At 32.3% G+C, this 23,808-nt stretch overlaps 1 protein-coding gene across 1 annotated transcript in view; it reads left to right on the top strand.

The window, feature by feature from the left end:
- Positions 1-2,468: 2,468 nt before the first annotated feature.
- LOC106717264 (Krueppel-like factor luna) overlaps positions 2,469-23,808 on the top strand; it is a 60,409-nt gene continuing 39,069 nt past the window's right edge. Inside the window, exon 1 of the mRNA XM_045686119.1 lies at positions 2,469-2,630. Coding sequence (XP_045542075.1) covers positions 2,529-2,630 — 102 coding nt within the window. The 5' untranslated portion in view covers positions 2,469-2,528. The remainder of the gene's footprint in view (positions 2,631-23,808) is intronic.

The following is a 23,808-nucleotide window of genomic DNA, read 5'->3' as shown; positions in this document are numbered from 1 at the left end:
AAGAAAAATCTTGTTATCTAAAATAACAAATGTATTTACTTGAATATTTTCACTATCGTGTAAACAATTTGAGTAAGACAAGTTCAAGGTTGACTGTTTCTAAACATGACGTTATGACAGTATGGTAACATTTTGAAGAATGTCAATGTATAAATAGCTTTATTGATTGTAAACAGTTATACTTTACGAATGCCGAAATACAACTCTTCGTAGTAATATTAACAGCAAGTCGAAGTGCAACCTTATCATCTTACTAATATTATAAACTAGCTTTTACCCGCGACTCCGTCCGCGCGGAATAAAAAATAGAAAACGGGGTAAAAATTATCCTATGTCCGTTTCCTGGTTCTAAGCTACCTGCCCACCAATTTTCAGTAAATCAATTCAGCCGTTCTTGAGTTATAAATGGTGTAACTAACACAACTTTCTTTTATATATATAGATAGATGCTAATGTTTAGATGGATGGATGTTTGCTTGAATGTATCTCCGGAACGGCTCAACGGTTCTTGATAACATTTTGCACAGATGTAGAACATAGTCTGGAAGAACACATACGGTATTTTTTTATTACGTGATATATTTGTAATTATTATATGAAGTATTATTGTTTAATAAGATGTATCTGGGAGAAAAAAAAATGAAACTTATACCATGTGCTATAAGAACTATTTTACGATATAAGACAGCATAGCTTTTATTTTCGATTGCACTCAAAGCGGTAGAAAAACGGAATCCAAAATACTGGATCGTAATTAATAACACTATAAGAGAACCAATTTTAGACTTCATACCCTTTCTGGCTTTCTGCTTTCTTCCGACAAGAGCTTTTCTAACAAGAAAGCAATATCAAGGAGAAGTTAGATGGGAAAGGAGGTAGGTAGAAATTGTTTTTTTTGTATCTTAGATGGGCAAACCATTCTGAAAGTTATTAGTTTATGACAATATGGTGTGTACTGTTGAACAGTCACAGTTTTAAATAATATACTTTAAATATACAAGAAAAGTGGTCGTAACAACGCTGGTGGTTTGAGTACTTAAATTGCATATTTTGTGTGTTGACCACTTCGCGGTTGATTGAATCGTTTTCATTTTACCAAATATCTACGCAATGAGTACTGTTTATTGCTGCGTGAGTATGAATGGAGTTGTCACGGTTTGTTGCGTACGCGCGTAACGGGGTCCGTCCACATGCCAGCGTTGCGCGGGAGTAGTATTTTGCTCAGATTAATTAACCTTCAGAGATTGAACAATTCTAATATTATTAAAATTAAATTAAAATCCTATTTACGCGAATTAAGAAAAGATAAATGTTTTGTTGCTTGCATTTCATGGAAAATGAAAGCAAAATTATATAGGTACATGCATTTTTCTGATTTTTTTTTAAATAACTTGTGTCTACGTTTTTATTAAGTTAGTTGTTATTAAGTATGTTCTGTGTTTAATTTTCTTCTTAGATTCTTTGCTAGATTGTTTGCTGTACTGTGCTTTTTCTATTTTCTCAAAAACATTTTTAAATAAAAAAACATACTTACGTTATGCATTAAGGATATTAAACATATTAATCATGCGATAAGTCATAAAAGATAATAATAACATAAGAGATAAGGTAAACTTTACAATGCTGGGACTACGTGCCCAAAATCAGATATCGGTTTCTGTTTTAATTTTAACGTGCAATAGGAATAGTATAACATAACAATTACAATAGCTTAAGGAACTACAAAAAGCGAAAGGTCAAGAGCCAGGACAATGGAAAAAGTTATACTAATAATGTGTTTTTTTCTAATTAAACGACGTAAATAGCCGAAGGAAAATTTATATTATGGTCTTCGTGGTGGCTTCGGTAAGGCGTCTTAATAAATTTCAAAGCATTGATAATTTTGTATATAAATTTCAATTATTTGGGAGGTGTTTCAACTTTTGGGGTTTCTAAATATTGTGAAAACTCCTTATTACTCGTCACTTTCTGAAACGTCGAACGCCTTAAGACGTGGAAATTCTTTGACTTTGGTTGTTTTATTATGTATTTTATAAACTATTAAGTGGCACTTTATATTTTTTAATAAGTCAATTATTGGTGTTTTATAACAATCACTAAAATTTTGTCAAATATATCAAAATATGTGTTCATCACTCCGTTTAAGAATTTTTTTCATTGCAAATGTTAATATCGTTTCGATTAATACAACTAGGCATCAATCGTCAGTGCACTAATATAGCATATATTTAAAAATAACATAATCCAATTATATAAGTTCATAGAATTAAATAAAAAATTGAACATTAATCTCAGGAGCTCCCTATTAAAATTTCATGGTATTTTCGGTTATCCTTAAGGACGAAAAAAGAGAAAGCAATAAGCATTGTCTCTGTTTGTTTCTACTCTACGCAAGAGGATATTCGCGGGGCAGGCGCGGGTTGGGGGGATGCCGTCGCGAGACGCGGGCAAACCAGTCGTGCGCGTTCTGTCGTGGGGGGTTTACGTGAGTTGTGCTAAAAATTCGTTCGGCATCACATGTAAGCACGATGGATGTTCTTCCGAGCGGTAACCTATTCCGCGAGTTGCAAGACGTAACGGACACCGGCTATTTCGAATGGAAGTTGTCCCTTGAGGACTACTGGCAACAGGTAAGTGACGCTGCGCGGTGACTCTACCACTATAGCATGCACTGGAAGCGAACAAGCTGGCGCATTATATTGTTTAACAATTTCGAGACTTGAATATAGGGAGGCGTCGCGCTTGCGTGAAACTTCGCGGTCGATTTTCAACGAATCTTCAGCCTAAACCGACGATCTTCTTAACCTCTGTTGAAACTTGACAATACCTAAGAAGTTTTCTTAAATTTCCCTACCGAAAAAGTAGAGGACTTGCCGCTGTGCGCTGTACATCACCGCGCGTTTTACTACGCTAGAACGTGCTTACGCCACAACTAAAAATATCCTCGCAATGTTTTAAGAAGTTCGTATTAACGGTTTATCTTATTAACCGAGTTTGTATACACACAAGTGTTCAGTTTCTTACTTTTTGTAATAACTGGTCGGTTATTATTTTGAAATTGCCGCTGTAACTCGGCTATTCATAGTTCAACGTTGAAAACAAACTTTATTTTACAAAGTTTTGCTTCAACTTTTAAAACGTTGGACATATACGAACAATTTTATTCATAAATGTCGTGTAGTGTTAAGGGGGAATATTATAAGGATTATGCGATTGTATATCATCATTAATTAATTTAAAATAAGTTTTTTAAATGTAGCTCGATAAAGTGTTGACAGTTATTAGACTTTACGAACAATCTAGGTAACTCTGAATTAACTAAAGAAAAAGATAATTTTATGCGTGAAATAGAAACAGTTTACATGAGTTATATTTAATTGTTTCAAAAACTATTTCTCTTTCGTTTTTACTATCAAATCTTTTACCAGAAACATTTTAAATGGTTTCGTCGAAATACATTTCAAGGCATTAATCGAAACGATCATATTTATTAAAATTATTACACAGTTATCACTTTAAATTTAGGATTACTTACAATGTACCTATATTCATTTTTCCATTCGAAACTGAGAAACACGTGGTCGAAACGCGGATCAATATTGGACCACAGAATTTCAATCTTATAATTCTCTGTATTTCGTCCACTTTCGTAACATGCCCTGCTTTTTCCAACTACGATTACGTTTAGAAAGATTTGTTTCTTTTACTAGTATTTCCTAAAAATGTTTCAATGATTGCTCCGCTGATTACTCTTGATACAAAGTCCGTTTGTCGCCCAATGCTGTAGTAATTTCATAGAATACCCTAACGAGGATTGTTGTAATAAACCTTAAATGAATGAATGAACCTATTTAATAACGTGCTTACTCTTACAGAAAGCATTAGATTCTAGTTGATGGAACACGATGGGATCATACGAGAGGTATTTGAAATGATCGAAGCAATAACTTGAAATATTGGTATATATTATAGAAGTAAATGTTAGCTCTCCGTAAATCCCTATAACGCCTCAATTATGATTCCCCAGTACGTTTGAATATATTTTGCGTAAACTGAAATTTGTGTAATGCTGGCAGAAAAGCCGGGTCACGGACTTATACATTATAACAATTTGAGTGAGACTCTTCCAATTGTTAACAAATTAGAACCAGCCGCCTGGATTTTAATCCGGCTGTTAAGCTGATCAAGCAATATAGCAGAATCGCTCTTCGATTATCTTAATTAGTGTTAATTGGCTTCAATTAAATAGTTGAATCTGCACCATCAAGTATTTTGCAACAAATGATTTAGCTTATTCCAGACAATATTTAAGTTCCAATGGAAGATAATACGTTATTTCAAAAATTTATCATAGCAACAGAAGGAATTCCAGCAATTTGGTTGTAGGTTTCAATCCTAATCAGTAAACGCATTAATACTTGTAAAATTTCCTCTTTAAATCAATACTTTTTGGTTGGAATTTGTAACCGCAGTGTTTTTTACTCCCGACAAAAAACATTTTTACCTGTTCCACTAATTCCGGTTGTTTTATAAAGCTCCAATAAGAATTAATGTGGAGAAAATTCGTCGAAATTTACCTAATTCCTAACATGAAGTCCCATTTCGTTAATTGGTACCAAACACGGGTAGCATAATTAATAAACAGAAACATTAAAATTATTTGCTTAAGATGCCTTTATCAAAACGTATTATTTCAATCATTAATTAGTTTCGCAAATAATATTCCAATTAAGACTACTGAACATCTTCTGTGTGTAGCGAGCTATATGAAAAAGTCAATAATTTAGATAACTTCAATATTATACTTTTTTTGTAACGAAACGGGGGAGCACAAAAGTCATTAAAGAAGTTTATCCTACTGAAAGTAATGAAAGACTTTTCTGCAGCACGTTTTAATGTCGATAGAGCTGGTCAGATAATGTCAACGTCTGCTACAGGCAAATACTTCTATTTGGCACGATCTTGTCCATATTTTTATTTTGCAATACAATACCGTACAGAGCTTACTCATCGTCTTAGCGATTGTTATAGACCTTGAGCTTGTCACATAAAATTTATATTATTATCGATTACTAGCTATCGCCCGCGACTCCGTCCGCGCGCAGTTAAAAAATGGGGGGGGGGTTATGAAAAATAGATGTTGGCCGATTCTCAGACCTACTGAATATGCTCACAAAATTTTATGAGAATCGGTCAAGCCGTTTCGGAGGAGTATGGCAACGAAAACTGTGACACGAGAATTTTATATATTAGATGGAATTAAATAAAGGAGGGCTTTGCTTTAAAGATGCAAAACATGTTTCTTATTGGTCAGTACAAGAGTAGTTTATTACATAGATTAATCCAGTTTTAAATCTTGTAAACTGTTTTATCTCTTGACCTATTTTAATTTTTATTTGTTTTTGAAATCGGACTAGATTAAGAAGAAAACCTTTAAAATTGAGAAGTTGTATGTTATTTTTCGCATAAATGTAAAAAAAATCCATAGAAGTTATAAGAGATATTGATTATCGACATTGATAAAGTTTACGTAACTATCTGAGATAGTCGCTCGTGCGTCCAGTTATCGTTGAAAAAGTACCGCTGGAAATCGGTCAATTACAAAAATAAATTGTTACCTATGTATTTCACACAATTTTACGGATCATTATTATAGATTTCCATAAGTTGACATGGTTTTGTTGGAGCACAATTAAATAAATATAAAAACCTACAAAAAAAAAAAGATCAAACGTTTCGTTTCCATGAGCAACATATTTATTAAGAAAAATGTGTTCTTTTGAACCTTTGCAAATATTGTGCTAACGAGGATACACAATTCTGAGAATATTTTCGCATTGTGCTGTTTATCGGAATAATTCCACGTTGTCGGTTGTTCCATGTTGCATACGTATCAGTAATTATTTATCAATATCAAAAGTTGTAAAGGTATTTCACTGAATATGATATTAATGTCCATATCTAATCAACGGCATGAACCTTGTGGAACTTATCGAATCAAAGCAGTTCTTACTATATGAAACTTTACCGTGGGTTTACTACCAAAACAACTGCACAAAAGTAGTTTGTTTTTGTATTTGATTTGTATATACTATAGGAATCTTAAAACAAGTACAGTCGAACCTGGATAAGCAAAAATCCGTAGGACTGCGATATTTCAAACGTTTCTCTCTAACCGAAGTTTCTGGCTTATAGAGGTCTACCTCGGGATCGGACAATGTTATTGGTAATACGGCTATCTACATCTTAGGACTTAATAATTTGGTGGGACAAATAAGAGGCATGCAGTGATAATGATGTACGAAACATTCCTGCGAGATAACCCGAGTACGGAATGACGATTAAAGTTAATTCGTGACAATTAGGCACGCAGTGTTCGTCATACGACTAGAGGTCGACGCTTTTGGGTGACTTGTCTACCCACGCGTATCTTAACGATGTACTTGCCACTATCCAATCGGTAGATCACGGCACTATAACAATTACTAAATGGCCTGTCTTTGTTTTCTGTCTGGAAATACTCACAAATCACAAATTAAGAATTTCTTTGAAAAAATATATGATTATTTTTAATTACTTTTTTCCCACTTTTCCATTTTATTTGGTAGTTTTTCTTTTGAAATTTATAGGTACTTTTAAATATTTTCTTCTTAGTGATAAAAGTAGTCTATTTACCGTTAGTAAATAATACTGTGGAATAAAAGTTAATTTTAATATTACACAAAAATAATATTTTAATATTAAAATTTTTAAGGTCGATATCTTTTACTACAAACAAAAATAATTTTACTCTACGTGTACAACAGCGCTTTGCTATTTTTTTAATTTTCATTGGGACAAGAAGCGGTTTTTATTGCAAAAAGTGGACGTGGAATAAATTGAACTCCAAATAAGCGAGATACCAAGTCTCGGTTACGTAATACCTTTGCAGACGCAGTTTTACCAACAGCGCTGCTTTTATAAAAGCAACAGTTGTCATTTTTATTGCGAACTTCTTAGTGATTATTATTTTAATCTTTATTTCTTGCTTGGCTTGAATAGACCGGATTCGTTATTTACGTATTATTAATACTAGTAGTCGCCCACGACTCCGTCCGCGGGAAATTAAAAAAAAAAGATAACAAGTTGCCTATGTGTTCTTCCAGACAATGACATACACCTATGCCAAATTTCATCAAGATCAGTTGAGCCGTTCCGGAGATAACTTCAAACAAACATCCATCGATCCACAAGATTCTAATAGTAGTAAGAAGTAAGATATGTAGTATACATTTTGTTGGTTGTTATTCCAATGGTCATATTCGTATGATACCTCTAGTCTAGCTCCACAGACCAGCCATAGATTCCGCTTAATTGCATCATGGGAGACCATACCACAGCTACATAGCCCCACCACCAGGACAAGATGGGAACTCTGTAGGAGGGATTCGAATGGTACCTAAGAACCTAAGAACATTCAGATGCTATGGGAAGTTTCTACCTAACTTTTCATAATAAACGAAACTGGAAATATGTTCTCAGAGAAGTGAAGGTGAAAAAGCAAATATTAAAAGGAAGCTCGCTTCTGCCGCAGTTTGTAGGGCGAGGAACCGGCTGACTACGGGTGTGAGATCAATAACTTTACTAACAAGATTATACCGTCGTTCAATAAACATTGCTAATATAAGGTTCGCTGACGATACATCACTAATAGAATCAGCGGCTCGTTTTGATGGGACGAATTATAATCCAAAGGAAACATAATTATGCAACCAAGCTGATATACAAGTTTTCGGTTCTTTTCATATTACAATTATCTATATAATGATTAGCGGTACAATAGTTTTCTTCAAATCAGTAAAACATGAGAAATATTCGTTGCTAGTAATAGCAACAGGAAGCAGGCAAAGCAAACACAACATTGGAAACTGTAGAAATTAGGACACAGATTGTATAAGGATATCCTATACGGCACAGTAAATCAACAACCAGCCATAACAAATATGTATTCAAATTATATAACTGACAAAGTCTGCTTGAAGCAGTTGTATTAACCCAAAGGACACATTCTACTCGGTTAGAAAACTCGCAAAATGTGTTTTATCTTTATTTCTTTTTTTATTTAGCTTTATTCATTCTAATGTATTTTATCGCCTTCAAAATATTGTCCTTTCGAAACTACAATTACGCCATCGAATAATTTCAATACTTTCCGAAAATTTTCTTTTATGTCTTCTAACAAATTAAAACTGGTGCCATAAAGTGGTAATTCGAAGCCATATGACGAACAAAAGGTGGTCACTAGACGTTATTTGTTGATTTTTTGGTCAAAATATAGTTTATAATGACGGAGTTGTGCGAAGGCGCAAGAAGTTTGGTGGCTACCTCTCTCAAACTTGATTGTTCATTTTCAGTCACCACATTTCGAATGGGGTTTTATTGCTTTGTACCACTCATAATTTAGCGTAAAGGCCTTTGAAAACCGGCGGCTCCTTGAGCTGGATGCCAGACGCGGCGAGCTAAAAGCCCGACATCATGTCCGCAATGTGCGAGGATTTTTACAAACAAAAGTGGCTACAAAAGCCACATGCGAGCACATCAACGGTAACATTGGAGTTGAAGATGGTCGCCACGGCCGGGATTAGGTACATCATTATCAATCAGGTGTTTTAGTAATTAAAGTAAACAATTGCGGCGATCTAACATAGAAAAAGTGAATGTGGAACCAAAAAAATACATTCCCAATACTTTTTTTTTAATTATAATGTACATATTACACTTCTTATTTCTCTAGTGTCGACATCTAACCTAAGTTTATTCTAAGACTGTAGTAAAAAATGATAATTATTTTAGATTTAAAATACGTACATTCAGATCGTTAGCTCATTACCATTTCAAAGGTTAGTATAGTATTTCAAAACAAATTGATCTTTGGTGATCTTTATAATTTAAAAATAGCGATGCAAGTCGAATAAAATTCATGCTATATAAGTGCAATTTACAGTTCATAAAACATATTGCTTTTAAGCTTCATTTTATTTTTTAATTAACTCACCAAAGGGATTGATTTCGTTTCGGTTCTGTCAGCGCAGTGAAGTGGAACGAAATTTCATACAATACATATTTATTTTGATTGATATTGAACAAGTTATATATTAAAAAAACATTTAACTGAAAACTTTACTTTGAAAAATCCATAATATTAACACATGTGTTAATACTTGCAAAACGGTTTACGAAAATAGCAATAATAAGCTAAGGGTTTGCGTTGATAACAGTCTGAATTGTAATTATTTACTTACATAAGTATTAATATTTATTTTTGAATCAGCTGATTGTTAAGTATCATCTTTACGATGTGGCGATCTTTATCATTACAACATTGAGATAACAGTCATATGTACATACATTCAATGTTTTCGGGGTATCGCTATTCTGATAAAAGTATTTACTTTGAAAATGCAATGAACAGATAGTATATCAGCAACTTATGACTTCATATTTTATTATTTTATTCATTTTACGTACTAAAGACAAATGGATAGCGTGGAAAGGAAATTGATACTACGAATGTTTCTTTGAATTTTAAACAATTTCTATAAATAGTAGGTAACGAAGTAATCGTCGACTATAGATAATACCATCCGGATAACATTCGACAACTAATGAATAAGTGTAATTATTAACTGTGTCATTTGAAGTTCTGCTACTTCGAGTACACATATACAGACAACATTTTTGACTGATTAGGTACATGGAAAAATACATCTACCACATGTGTTTTAATTCATGATGTACTAAATAAATACATAATTTTACATCCGTGTTGACTAGTTTGTGAATGTCTGCGTGATTCAGTGCTCTTTATAAGAATTTTAGCGTTTAATGTATCAAGTGAATATATACTGTGAGGAAATTCACGTAGCACATGTGAGTCAGTCCTCGCAGTCGTGACATGTTGTATGAAACATGTCCATGTTTACGATTTACAAATAATCGAGTGTGCGCTGTTCATTACAATGTTTACAATTCAATGAAGTAGATCATGTTATTTAACTTTGCTATTTTGGACCGATGTATTTGATTTACTACTTTCGTAAGAAATTAAATTTACTCTAGTTGATTTTGTACCGATCTAGTTAACAATATTTTACGAACGTTTTTGATCGTGATCATGAATTAATGTCTATTCTGCGTCAAAGTATGCTGTATACTTGTGCTGGACCGAATTTGTTTCAAAAACTATCAACATCTGATTTATAAGGCATTTTTTTTATTATGAGATACCGATTAGTTTGTGAAATATTGCGATTTAAAGTATGTAATGATGATGTATCCAATTAATATACTGTATTGTATATATTACTCTTATGTTCAATATCTAAAAGTTAGAAAGCGTGAAGCAAAGGTACGCTAAAATTCTACAAATTGTCTGAAAGTTAGGTGCTGGTATCTAAAACTCATTTAGACTTTCATTCCTTTCTTTCTGCTTTTTCTCATCTAGTTTCCCTGTTTTTGAACATAAAGATCATTAGAATTCTGAATTTCCAACAGTACGGAAATTAAAACGAACCGCACTAAGGTTTCTCTAACGGTCCGTTTACCTGTGAATCTTCGTTTATTTTGGAATGTATAAATAGTTTTACTATCCTTATCATCTAGGTCATCGTCATAATGCAGATATTTTAGTTGTCCGTAACGGCCGAACTCCATAACCCAACTCGATCCATTTTTGCATATCTATGATATTTTTGATTAACATTTTTTATTGGAACGCTTCAAAAATCGATATCAAGATCACAATAGAAATCTAAAAATCTTACCTTTCATTTTGAGAAAGATATGACTGGTCTACAGCAATTGTACAAAGTAATTAAAATAATCTGTGGATCGATCTTTGGAGGGGATTATTGAGTTCGATCGTATGACAAAAACTACGAAATACGTTTTACGTTAAAGTTTTATCTTGTTTACATAATTTCCAAGTACACTACCGTAATGAATCAGCAGTGTAACAATAATGACTCATTTCAAATTATTGATGTAAAGTTAAATAATTTATTATGAGTTATTTATAACTGACTCAGTCACAAATCAAAACCGTTTGAGGAAAAGCAAACTGTGTTTGTTACTGTAGCGAGTGATTTGATGGATGTTAATAAAATTTTTACAGTTAGCTGGTTTTAAGGACGATTTTAAAGTACAATCTTTAAAAATGTTTACTACCCATAACTTGGTATTAGGTGACCACATTTAAGCTACGTCGACCGATCATGAATTGACAAATTGACCAAGACCAAGACAAATTGTGAAAAGTCGCGGGATTTTAATTTAAACAAATCGACACAATCTGTCGAATAACAAACGGACGACATTCATAATGTATCGTTGACGAGAATATTTCGAGTAAATACTTTTAAAATCATACTAACTTCCTCAATCATTTCACTTTGACGAGAAAATATAGCCTTAATAATATTAATTCAAAATAAAAAGTTAAAAATTTTCACAAGAGAAAGTAAATGTAGGTTTATTGTTTTTCGTTGTGCGCGAAATTGAGTTACTCAAGCCGATGTTAACCACAGTTATTAAGTTAACTAGCCGAGTCGGGGTGTTTTAACTCCATTGAAGTGACTTTTTAATTCCATGTTTGTCAACGTAACTTCATAAAATTCATTAAGTCGTTTGTATTTTAAAAAAAAAACGGTATTTTTAAAATACACCTAATTGTTAAGACTATGTTGCTATAGGAATATAAAAACACTTGAAAATAAACATGATAATTCCAAAATAATAAATGTTTAATATTTTTTAAAAAATACATTGTGAGGTCTGCATAACTTGACAAAAAAAATTGTGGTCGTGGTGAATCCAACGAAGATATGACATGTAAACCAGATCGTCAAGAATTGAAACTGTCCTCTAAAAATTTCTCGATGATCAAAAAGAAAAATAAGGACTAAATAATAAAATAATTTAATTATCGCCAAATTCTAGAACGCTATAATGACCTGCATCGAAACATCCCGAAAATAATAGATGTTTAGTTATCCTTCCCCTTCCATAATCTATTGTTCTATTGCTCATGTTGACGTGGACCTTAAATGTATAGTCATTATACAGTTCACTTGCACAATGTATTTCCACATGCCCACCATATTGCCCATCTCTTGACATTAAACTTTGATAATCCGAAGCGCTCATAATATTTAAACTGTACGATGTGTCGCCGATTATGAAGTTTTTATATCTATTCCATTCACTAACTACTCGATTAACGACATTCAGCCGTATTTCTCGATGTCTCTCCTGATTGTTGTATATGCAATAAGAAATCGATCTGAACAAACAATTTCCATCGCCATAAATCGATATTATTCTCGGTGACATATTCTTTCATTAAAACGAAACTTTTTACTGTTCCAAAAATGACACTTGAGACTTGTCAGAGCTTTAATAAATCATGGCGTCCGTCAATCTTATCTGTCAGAAAAAAGACCGTTTTATTAATACTTTTCTTTTTCTCTCGTCCCTTGTAAAAATAATTATAACTGTTATAGACTAAAATAAAAAATGGATAAAATAACAGATGTCTCACCTTAAAATTTTGAAGTTCGAAATCACCCTTTTGAAAAATTTTCTTTGTCCTGTCAAAATATTTTTTTCTCTATTAAAGCAACCTTTTTGATGTTTAAAATTTGAAATAACTGTCCGATTAAAAATTACTCAACAAACAAGTACGTACGAGTCATAATTGGCAAAGAAATGCAACGATCGAAGAATTGATTACATTCAATTAATGATTCATATTGAGTGCAGAAGCGGAAGAAGGTACGAGTATTACACATGAAGTATCATAATACGATGCAATTTGCGTGATTGGCTTGGAGAGAGCGCTGACTTCTTCGTCGATTTTATTGATTATTAGATTAGATTAATGCTGGAAGATATGTGCACGAAGGTAATCCAAGTAAACAAAATGGCATCCACGTATATAGGATATTCATAAAAATATGATCTTTCAGGAGAGTCATTTTGATGAATATTGAGTTAAGTTAAGACTATATTTCATTCAAATCTCAGGATTTGAACAAGACATTTTAATATTTGATTTGATGAATATAATTATGTGTTTATTTAATTTTAACATTGGGTATGTAGGAGTAAGTAACTACTTATCTTTGTGCATGCAAAGTTTCTCTGGACACGGTAGACCACTTCACAGATTGCCTTATGTCCCGAGAGTCTTGAATATTTGATATTCCTAGAAAATTTGACATTGCTAGCTGTATAGCTTGTATAAACTTATTTTATTAAAACTTAAAAATGATTTCAATTGACTTCAAAAACTAGGTTATATTACACTTCTAGCTGAATCTGGCGAAAAATGATACCACAAGTTTAAATAATAAAAAAATATGTAACATTTTAAGCGAAAAGTTTCATTGAAAAAAATAAAATAGTTATATGGTTTTTTAGAAGACATTTTTTTTTCTGGCATCCTCCGAATATTCTGTAGTTTCAACACAATCTATCTAGTGTTTAGTTTTTTAGGAACGCATAGGGGACTAATCTATAAATATCAACTGACGGTAGATATTCCAAATACTCTTAATGAAATACTTTTCTATCCTATTTACTTGTTAAGTAAAGTATACAGGTGAAATCAAGTGATTAAATAATACCAACCCTTATATATTTTTTAAATTGGATTCGCGTTTTTTATGTTACATAGCATAGTTACATACTTGTGTATATTTATATAGGTGTCCGAATTGATTACACAATCACGAGTGAACGAACCGGAGGATTGTCAATGTCACAAAGAATTAGCACCGCGATGATAGCGGAGAGATTTGACTCATTGTTGGTGAAAGTTGAAAGAAGTAGCGGAACAGTTGAGGACGATTGCCAACGCGTCTTGTTTTACATCGAATTTGTCGATTAAACAATATTTGAAAGAAATGAGGGGTTAGTGTTATTACTCTAAAAATTCTCATTATAAAGAGATCACTAAGAAAAGGAAGTTTGGTTTTTTAAACTTTTATTTCTCTTCTCCGTTGTAATATGCTTTTAAATTATACCATACAATTTAAGCAACGGACAGATTAACATAGAATAGTCGTATCACTAAAAATAAGAATGAGCAGTTCGCCGTGATTCAAACCGGTTGTCTGTTATCTCTTTCTTTAGCTTTGTAATGAAAGAGATAGAAGGCATATTATTAAGGGTTCGTGAGACTCGTCCTACGTGTAACAGTTGTGAAAATATTTGGATGAATCATAAGAACGATGTATTGGTAAGATTTTTTTAATTTAATTTTTATATTGAAACAAGAAAATAAGTATTGTGACAATACTTACAAAGTTTATATTTATAATTTTTCACTATTCAAGAAAAATATATATATTCATTATTAGTATTAATTTATTTAAGGGAGATTAAAAAAGGAAATTTATGGTGCGAATGTGAGCGACAGCGTCGGTCAAAGCTGTCCCAGACGGACTTTTACCGGCCAGAGAAGAAATACTCAAGACGGGCGATATTAAGAGCAACAGAAACCGACTTGCATGTATGCGTAGATGTAGAAGAAGCGAAAGAGATGTGTCAGAAAAGCGGCAAATGGAGATCTGTGGTCTCTGCCTCCCCCACTGGGTTATGGGCGTGATTATGTTGTTGTTGTTAGTTTTAAATAAGGAAGATGGCTTTTTTTACTACGGAATTTTATTTACAAATTTACATAAACGTAAAAGAATGCCATATGCCTAAAACAAAAATTGCACGTAAAATAAAATGAAAAAAAAAAAAATTAATGAACAAAAAAATGAAATGTTTTTTCTTATATTCTGATTTATTTCGATGCACAGCTACGTTGGATGAAAGTGGACTTATAAAACCCTATATCCACTCCATACCCAACTACTCCTAAATTGGGAAAAAGTTGCCCCCAAACTTTTTCTGACAAAACTACCTCTATTAGTAATAGTAAAAGTTACACTATCACGTAAATTTTACATTTTGATACGTTTTTCTGACGTAAAATATCATACAGTTATTGTTCATGCTGACCTTTCGATCGTTCTATATTGTTCATTGGATTATGAAATAAAAAATAGCTGCCCCTTTTTTTATAGCATAAAAGCTGCTACGATTGGAGTATTCACTTGATAGGTCCGCTGCGATATTTTCTATATCGTCAATTGAATGATAATTACTACAAAAGTGTATATTTTTTATGTTGAAACTTACGTCAGCGTTTAATTACAATACATTCTAGATGTTATCTCATGTTTGAATAATTTTAAATTTAACGTTCATCGCTTTGCCGTTTCGTTATTTATATTTCAAGGTTAATGTTAAAGATGTACTAATATATATGTATATACTATGCGTATAATAACCATTACTTTTATAACATTTATATAATTTTAGTTCTTGACTCTGCTATTGCATATTATTCCTATTGGAATATTACTTTTTAATTTTGCTGTTAAACTTTTTATAATTAAGTAAGCAAGATGTTGATTTTAAAACTTACTGCAGTGTATCCAATCTCACTCTGCGATTACTTTGCCGCCTTTAGGTTAAACAAGTTTTTCTCCAAGTGGAAAACGTTTCGAAACCGCTTTGGAATCTCGTAAACTCTGTGATTTGTATTTAGATCGTTTTTATCCAAGTTAGTAAGATTTTTTGCCTTTTCAATCTTTTTCTTTAATTAAATTGAGTATAATTATTGCAGTTATTAAAATTAAATTCGCAATAAGTCGTACGGCAACAAACTTCAGACGCCATTTAGTTCTTTGAAAATGCTCTCAATCGTTTAGGCAATTCTAGTGAAAGAGCTTTATCAGGAGATTTTCTTTTATATGATCCGATCATATGAAGGAAAATCTTTAAAGTTGCAATTGTTAACCTATGACTGAATCGACATATTCCATTGTGCTACAAGGTACGAGCTTTAGAAAATCTGCTCGTAGTTATTGTGAAAAGCTATGTTAGAATTAAAAAGAATACAAGACCGATAGAAAGATAATACATATAAATTCCCATTTTGTAAAGTAGGTACTCTATTAAGTTTTCTGATATAATTGTTATGTTTTTGTAATCTTACAACCAAGTTCATATCGCTCATGTCTTAACAATAAACAATTCCTGTAACCTATACAATGTGATTAACTTCCACCGCGAAAAATTCCTATGGTAAGAACTCAAAGATAAGTGTTGAAATTCTTAGGTCGAAGGCATGTGGAGTGTTCGAATTATTCATATCTCAAAGGCGTACATAATCCATTTACTTGCTTTACGCTATAATTTCCAAATTCAGTTATAAAAGCTACAATGTAATAAAATGCATTTGTTTAAAAAAACATGAATTTATTAGTGAAAATATATGTAGCGGGGACAACATGTCAAGGTTAATCTGATGAATATTAAGATTTGACAACCCTATAGGGTTGTTGTGAACTCAAGAAAAATACTGTAGTTTTGCTAGCAGACGTATCTTGGGTATTATCAAGGTAACACAAATGAGGGATTGATTTTTTTTCCTTTGCAATTCAGGCGAGAAAATGCTGGAATATTTTTCATTTTCAGAATTGTCCGATAGTCGAGATTAGAAACAGAGAATTGATGTTTTGATGTTTTTTTTTATTCTTTGAAGCGATGTGGTATTGTGATTAAATCAATTCTTAACTGTAATTGTCTTTGTAATTATTTACAAATTCAATAAAAAAATATTGTTTTTATTACAGTTCAATTAGAAATAAACATTTAGTTAAAATTTACTTGAATTCACATAATACTGACCAGGATAGCCGGAATTGCATCAAATCTGATTACGGTGAATGAAAATATATGGACGTACCACTTAATTAATCAAGTAAGTACTGTAAACTGTTACTGTGTGGTGATTTAGTTATTGGGCAGGTTATTGTGCACAAATCACATTGCACAGTTAACTCGTTAACTACTATAATTGTCACAAATTGATTTTCGAATTTATACATACTCATTTTTATTCTTTGTGGAATTATTCCACTTTTAAATATACTCTCTAAGTGCAATCTCACTAAAAGCGATTTAGCATTCATAAGAAGCAATTCCGAGCCACACGGCTGTTAGGCGTTGCCTCATTAATTCTAAACTCACGTCTTATGGAAGTCCTATGGTAGTTATTTAAATCGATAAATAATTTTGAATGTTAATATTCAGTTGATATTTAGGTGTTCGAAAAGGACATACGCACTGGAATGGCACATTACTTATCCTAAAATAAAACTTGAACATAACTCACTAATAATTAAAACAACGTTTAGTTAGCATTATTTGTAAATATTCTAAAAGTGAGGTGTTAAGCTTAATACATTGTCGCTGTAGCAACACTAAGATTTGTGTGAACAATATGTTTCTATACACCTATTTTGGCAGTGGGAACTCATTGTAAAATCGTTTTCGTGGTCGTGACACTTGCCATTACTGAAACACACCCAAAGAATGACATCACTTTACTGGTTTAGCTGCCAACGTTTTCGTAAATCGATGAACTACCCCATAAAAGCATAAAAGTTTTAAGTACACGTAGCTACATTCTTAGAATCTATTTGTAGCCTTTTAAAATATTAGATTTATTTTAAAAAACATTTTGATATTTTAGTGTGGGTTTCCACCGCGGAAATATATGTATAAAAACTTACACCCATACATTAAAAAAAAGTAACGGATAATAATATGAGTAACAGGCCGCAGTATAAATTTATTATTTAAGAATAATTTACGAATTTTAAAACAACTAAATACTAGAATTTTAGAATTTAAACCAAATAAATAGAACCGAATGAGGAGGCAATTTAGCTTCTGCCCGAGTCAGTGGTTCAAATGATTGCGTATTGTTTCCGTTAAAGTAAAAAATAGCGTAACTAAACCTTTCCGTTTATTCGGGTACCGGTACTTCAACGAGCGGTAGCTCGCATCACTTGTCTATTGTGTCAATTTAAACCCAACCGACAATACGTTATTTACAAACTGTTAATTATTTTCAAAGCTCACATAAAAGCCTTGCGTACGTTATGTAATTTTCATGTAATGGACTTCCATATTTTATTATCTCCCTTTAATATCCTTATCAAGGCATATGTTACGTAGTTATAAAATTTACAATTGCAAATGTGTTGCCAAGTATCTCCAGAACAGCTGAACAGATTTCGATTAAATTTGGACCAGAGTTAAAGTCTCGAATAATGTGTAGGCTACTCGTCGAGTTTTTTATAAATTACACACTGACTAAGACGCAGATGACAACTAGTATTACGACAAAAAATTACCTTAATCTGAAAACTAGCTGTTGTGATAGTACGCGGCTTTTTTTGACACTTTTTTCTGAAATGTTGTGCGAATATCCTGTTCACACAATATTGACAAATATTTTGATAATTTTTGCGTTTTTAAAATGTTTGAAAGTGATGTTATGTTTTGTATCTTACGGCTGGCGAACAGGATATCAGAAAATATTGAATAACGGAAACTTGTAATAAAGAAAACTTGGGCCATTCGACATAAGAATGCCTTAACTGTGATTATACGTATACCTAGTTATGTATTAAATACTTTTATGTAGTGAGTGCACAGTGAGGGCAGTTCGTATTGTTCGAATACAATGGCGGATAACGTTTTTTCCTTACGTAGGAAATGCGAAATACGCAAGCGATGAAATTTTCCGCCTTTATCCTTACTTCAACTTGTGGTTCTGAAAATTCATAGAAAGAGATGCATGGAAATTATATTAAAGTCATTTTAGTATTCTTTTTAATTATTATTAAATGTTAATAACCCTTAAAATACGTTTTGGAGATGACATACTTTCACAGAAAGATATATAAACTAGTAGCGGTTTTATCTAAACTATCAATATTAATTACGCTTCATAATTAGTTCGATCAATTTAAGCAAGAAATGGCAAGACACGAAAATATTACGACAACCTTTCGCTATACTGACCTATTACTTACAGCTTTGTAACAAAATCAATACTCCTTTCCGTCAACTTGGATACTGACAAGAAAATATCAGATGTAACGCCTTTACGATATCAGTAAAATGTACAAATACTCCTGAGTAATCTTGCTCTTTCGCAAAAAGAGGTAATTAGATTTCTTGAAAAATGGGAGTCCAGTCCCTGTATGTAATATTGAAAAAAATATTATCCGTTACACATGGTGAATTTGCTGAAAAATTGATGAAAAAGAAAAATTGATTTGATAAAAACTAATGTTTAGCATTTTTGTCTGTCTTTCCATCTGTCTGTCAAAAAGGTCGCGTTTGTTCCGGCTAGTCTCCGGATCGTCTCGACCGTTCTTGACGGGACTTCAAATGGAAGGTTTAGCTGATGCACGCGGGAATATTAGGTGGAGGCTATTTTTTAATTCTGCGATGACGAAGTAGCGGGTGACCGTTTCTTTTTATATTTCTTAAAGGCCAGAGAAGATGTATTAATCAACAATATTATCACTGCGAATATGAATATTATCTTGGTAGGTTCTTATAATGATCAACATAATCTACGTCTAGTTCTAGAGCGTCAAGTATAAAAATATCAGCAATCTATATATAAAAGAAAGTTGTGTTAGTTACACCATTTATAACTCAAGAACGGCTGAATCGATTTGACTGAAAATTGGTGGGCAGGTAGCTTAGAACCAGGAAACGGACATAGGATAATTTTACCCCATTTTCTATTTTTTTATTCCGCGCAGACGGAGTCGCGGGCAAAAGCTAGTTTCTAATAAACGTTTAAAGTGTCCTATTAAAATGCATCTGCGATAACTAACTCATATTTTGTGGATAAGCATTCCGCTTATAAGAAAAACATAAACTCGTATATCATCGATATGTTTCACGTGTGTGGTTGTAAAATATTTAAATTGAAGTGTGGAGCCGCCTTTACTTAGTAGACTTAGCGCAAGTTATCGGAAGAACTATAAGAAGTTCAAGTAGGTACTTATAACACCTCCGATGGATTCTTAAGTAAAACTTAAATAGCTTACAATTTACTTGTTAGCATTTATCTTAAAATTTATGTTTAATTTCCTAATCATTCACATAAAATAATAATTATAAATTACTAATTTGTATATTTATAAAGTATATCTATCTATTTTTGATAACTTTAAAAACAATCCTATCGAATATTACTTTTAAAAAATGAGTTCCATTTGGTTGGACTAAACTTGCGAAATTGAAATGTTATTTCTTCTTTATAGCAAAAGGTGGAAAACCGGCCATCAAATGTCTCTGAAATTGTCTATAATATACGAGTACATCTGCAAGTAGCAATAATCAATATTTATAATATTTTATTGAAAAAGGAAATGTTACACTTTAATTTAAGTGAATTCCGTAATTTTCATAACAGATGGTGTATATATACGTCAACGTATATTTGTTTAATACATCATATAAAGGATTTAAACGCAGGTTATATATAAAATTCTTGATTAAATTAAACGTAATGCCGTTCCAACCATACTAATACCTCAACACACGTCCTGCGTGTACCCTGATAATCGATCCTTGACCCCTTTCCTGACACGGCAACCCACACCCAACTGTCAGGGGGAGAGTTTATTTTCGTTGTGGTGCAAATTGCAAGCGAGCGCGAAATTTTAATACGCATAATATATGATTCACGTTAGAAAAAACGTTAAAAAGGCGTCTAAAATACTTTAGTCTCCATATTTAATAGTAATTTTGAAAATTCAGCAATGTTCAGAGGAGTTCATAGCCCTGCCTCGTGGATGGTCTTAGTAGACTGTGCCTTCTAGTTAGTGACCTAAAAATCCTTCGCCTTATACGCGACCACTTTAGAATAGAAAGGTTTATGCATTGTTAAGAGCTAGTCACCATTATTTATGACTGATTTTGTGGGGTTCTTATGTCTAACAGCGAACGTCCAAAGCTGACTATGATACCAGATATATGTTGAAGAGGTTTTGCAGGTATAATAATCTAATTCGTGGTTCAGATCTAAAGCAAGTAAGTCGCAAAAATTTGTACCACGTACGGCTATTAATGCCACCCTCTTACCGACACGGGATAGGGTGTAAAAAGCACGGTAAATTTTTGCTATTGCTATCTCTGTTTATCAGCATCTCAATTTAAAAAAAAAAAGTAGTAGCCTTTATGTTCTTTCAGACGATGTTCGACATCTATGCTAAATTTCAGCGATTCCATGACACCGTTCTGGAGATTCCTTCTAACAAACATCCATACATCCATCCATCCACAAATCCAAACATTCGCATTTATAATATTAGTGTGATTATGATAGGAAAGATGTAACATGATATCTGACAAGCAACACCAGGAAGATTAGCATGCGGTATACGAGAGTAAACAGAAATGGTAGGGAGTCGAACATTTCTGTAGGAAAAAACAAAATTTAAAAAGATTTCTGTCAATATTTTATCATTAAATAAATTATAACCTGCAAGTTAGATCACATGATCGCTGCGTTAATTCTGATTTGATTTAATACATAATAATTCTAAAACGAAAGGAAAAACCAAACATGAAGGATAAATTCTGTAAATAATTTTGTTTTCATAAGTAATATTATGGAAATATTATTTTGTGGAAAGAAGAGGAGAAATTTTGGTTTTCGTTAATTCATTGAGAGTCTTCACCTAACCGTGTGAGCAATTTGTATGTCGACAAACGATAGCTATGTTTGCTTTGAATTTGTATATGTATCACAGGAAACGGGGAACAAGGTAATTGTGACTGTCTAGTCAAATTTCCACATCTGCCGCAAACTCGAATCTAGCGTAATTATTTCCTCTAGCGTTCACAATCTACATTCTACATTTAGTTCTAACGAACTTTTATAATAAAGTGTTTTATTAAAATAGAAAACGTAATAGAATTTCATCGCATTAAAATATAAATTTATTATTTAACATTTATGAGTTGCAATTCTGTTGTTAATTACAAAATAAACCTGTCCCGTTTTTTACATACCTTAGATAGCGTAAAGAAGTGTATACAAGTAAAGTAAAATTAACTATTCCACTCATTTTTAAGACTTCAAGGAGTATTCCGTTTGTAAATGGATAAACGTCGTCGTTATGTTTTTTGTTATTTTATTGTTACAAATGCTGTAACTTTATTAAGATGCTAGGTATATCCGATGCCACGTTTTAATCGGTTTTATTTAGATTTCCCTGATTGAACTTCTATCGTATCTTTGATCGGAAGTTAACAATATCTTATGTGATGTTAATTAAAGGGTCAATTATTTATGCAAACGTCGATACTTTAATTAATATGTTTTTGCGCAATCTTTTGAAAAGTTTTGAAATTGCTTTTCAGCCAAATAAAATTTGAGGTAGATAGAGAAACAAGTGTCAAAGTGACAAGTCATTGATTGTTGAAAACAAAATCAAGAATTTGTTATCAAAATAGTTACTGCTAGTCTCAGAAAGTAAAGTATTTATTAGGTAGTTTTTTTTACACACTTAATGTTAATATATGTTATAATAAATGAGATTGAATTAATTAACAATATTTATATACTCTTTTGCTCCTTACTTGTTAGTAAAGAAGACAAATATTTTTGAGTGTAAACAGAAATATTAATAATACGAGTATTGAAAAATCTCAATGATTCTCTAATATTACTAGTATAAATATTGTGTGATCACATATATCAATTTTATATTGCTGTAATTTAACAGATTACCTTCTTACTTGACTCAGCTCACCTTTCAGGTCTGTGCTCTGATTACGTATGAGATGTCTGCGGATAATGAGTCATAACTCGTGACCAATTTAATAACAAATGTCTTTAAAATTCACGAGCCGATTTTATTAAAGCTAATTTGAACTCACAAGCTGCGACCCCAACAGCTGTTCGGTTCGTTCGAGAGGTCGCATGATGACTCAAACAGAATTAATTACGAACGTGTACTCTATAAGGCAATGTGCATAATATGTGCAAATATGTCATCGGTAGATTTCTTTTTAAATTAATTTAATTATTAGTTGTTAATATAATAAAAATAAACTAAAATCCATTCAGCTCTGTAAGTTAGGATATAGATCACAATGGAATTATAAACACATATAAACCCATTTACATAAAAATATACTGTACATGCAGGCAAAAAAAAAAAAACTTTTTCCTGTCTGTCGGAAAATAACTGTTAAAAAACATTGAAGCTTCTTTCCAGTTACGAGTACATTATTTGAACAGAAGTTTTGACAATTCTTATATAAACAAGCTTTTACCCTATGTAAAGATGACCTTGTAATCCGATGTAAACCAGGATAGTTTTTTTTATTTGCCACGAAAATTACGCTACGATTATAAAATCTAGAACTAGTTTCAATATGTTAGAGGTCATTCTCAAGGCAAACTCATAATATGGAGCTCATTTTTCAACATCTTTCATACTCATAGATTAGTTCATGTAAGCACTGTTACAAGCACGTGCCTTTATATGATTTTTGCCTACTTTCAGCGTCAGACAATGATTCACGCGCATTATGCTAGTTTCACACAAAGGCAGAACATAGGAGAAGGCAGAGGTGTAAGACATTGCAGTACTAATATTGCTCGAACGCACACGTCAGCGCCGAGGCAGTATAGTACAGTTTTGTCAGTAAGTGTGTGATCAAACAATAGCAGTACTGCAGAGTAACACTTTACACCAACACTGGTCTGCCCTCATGTGAAACTCAGCATTACTCTTCCATTGTGCGTTGTCCTTACAATCAACTTTACGCGAACAGAATAATATTAGTTTTAAATAATAATAATAATAATAATAATAAATT

This window comes from Papilio machaon, chromosome Z (genome assembly GCF_912999745.1).
Source record: "Papilio machaon chromosome Z, ilPapMach1.1, whole genome shotgun sequence".
NCBI lineage: Eukaryota > Metazoa > Arthropoda > Insecta > Lepidoptera > Papilionidae > Papilio > Papilio machaon.
This window is presented reverse-complemented; position numbering and strand designations above follow the sequence as displayed.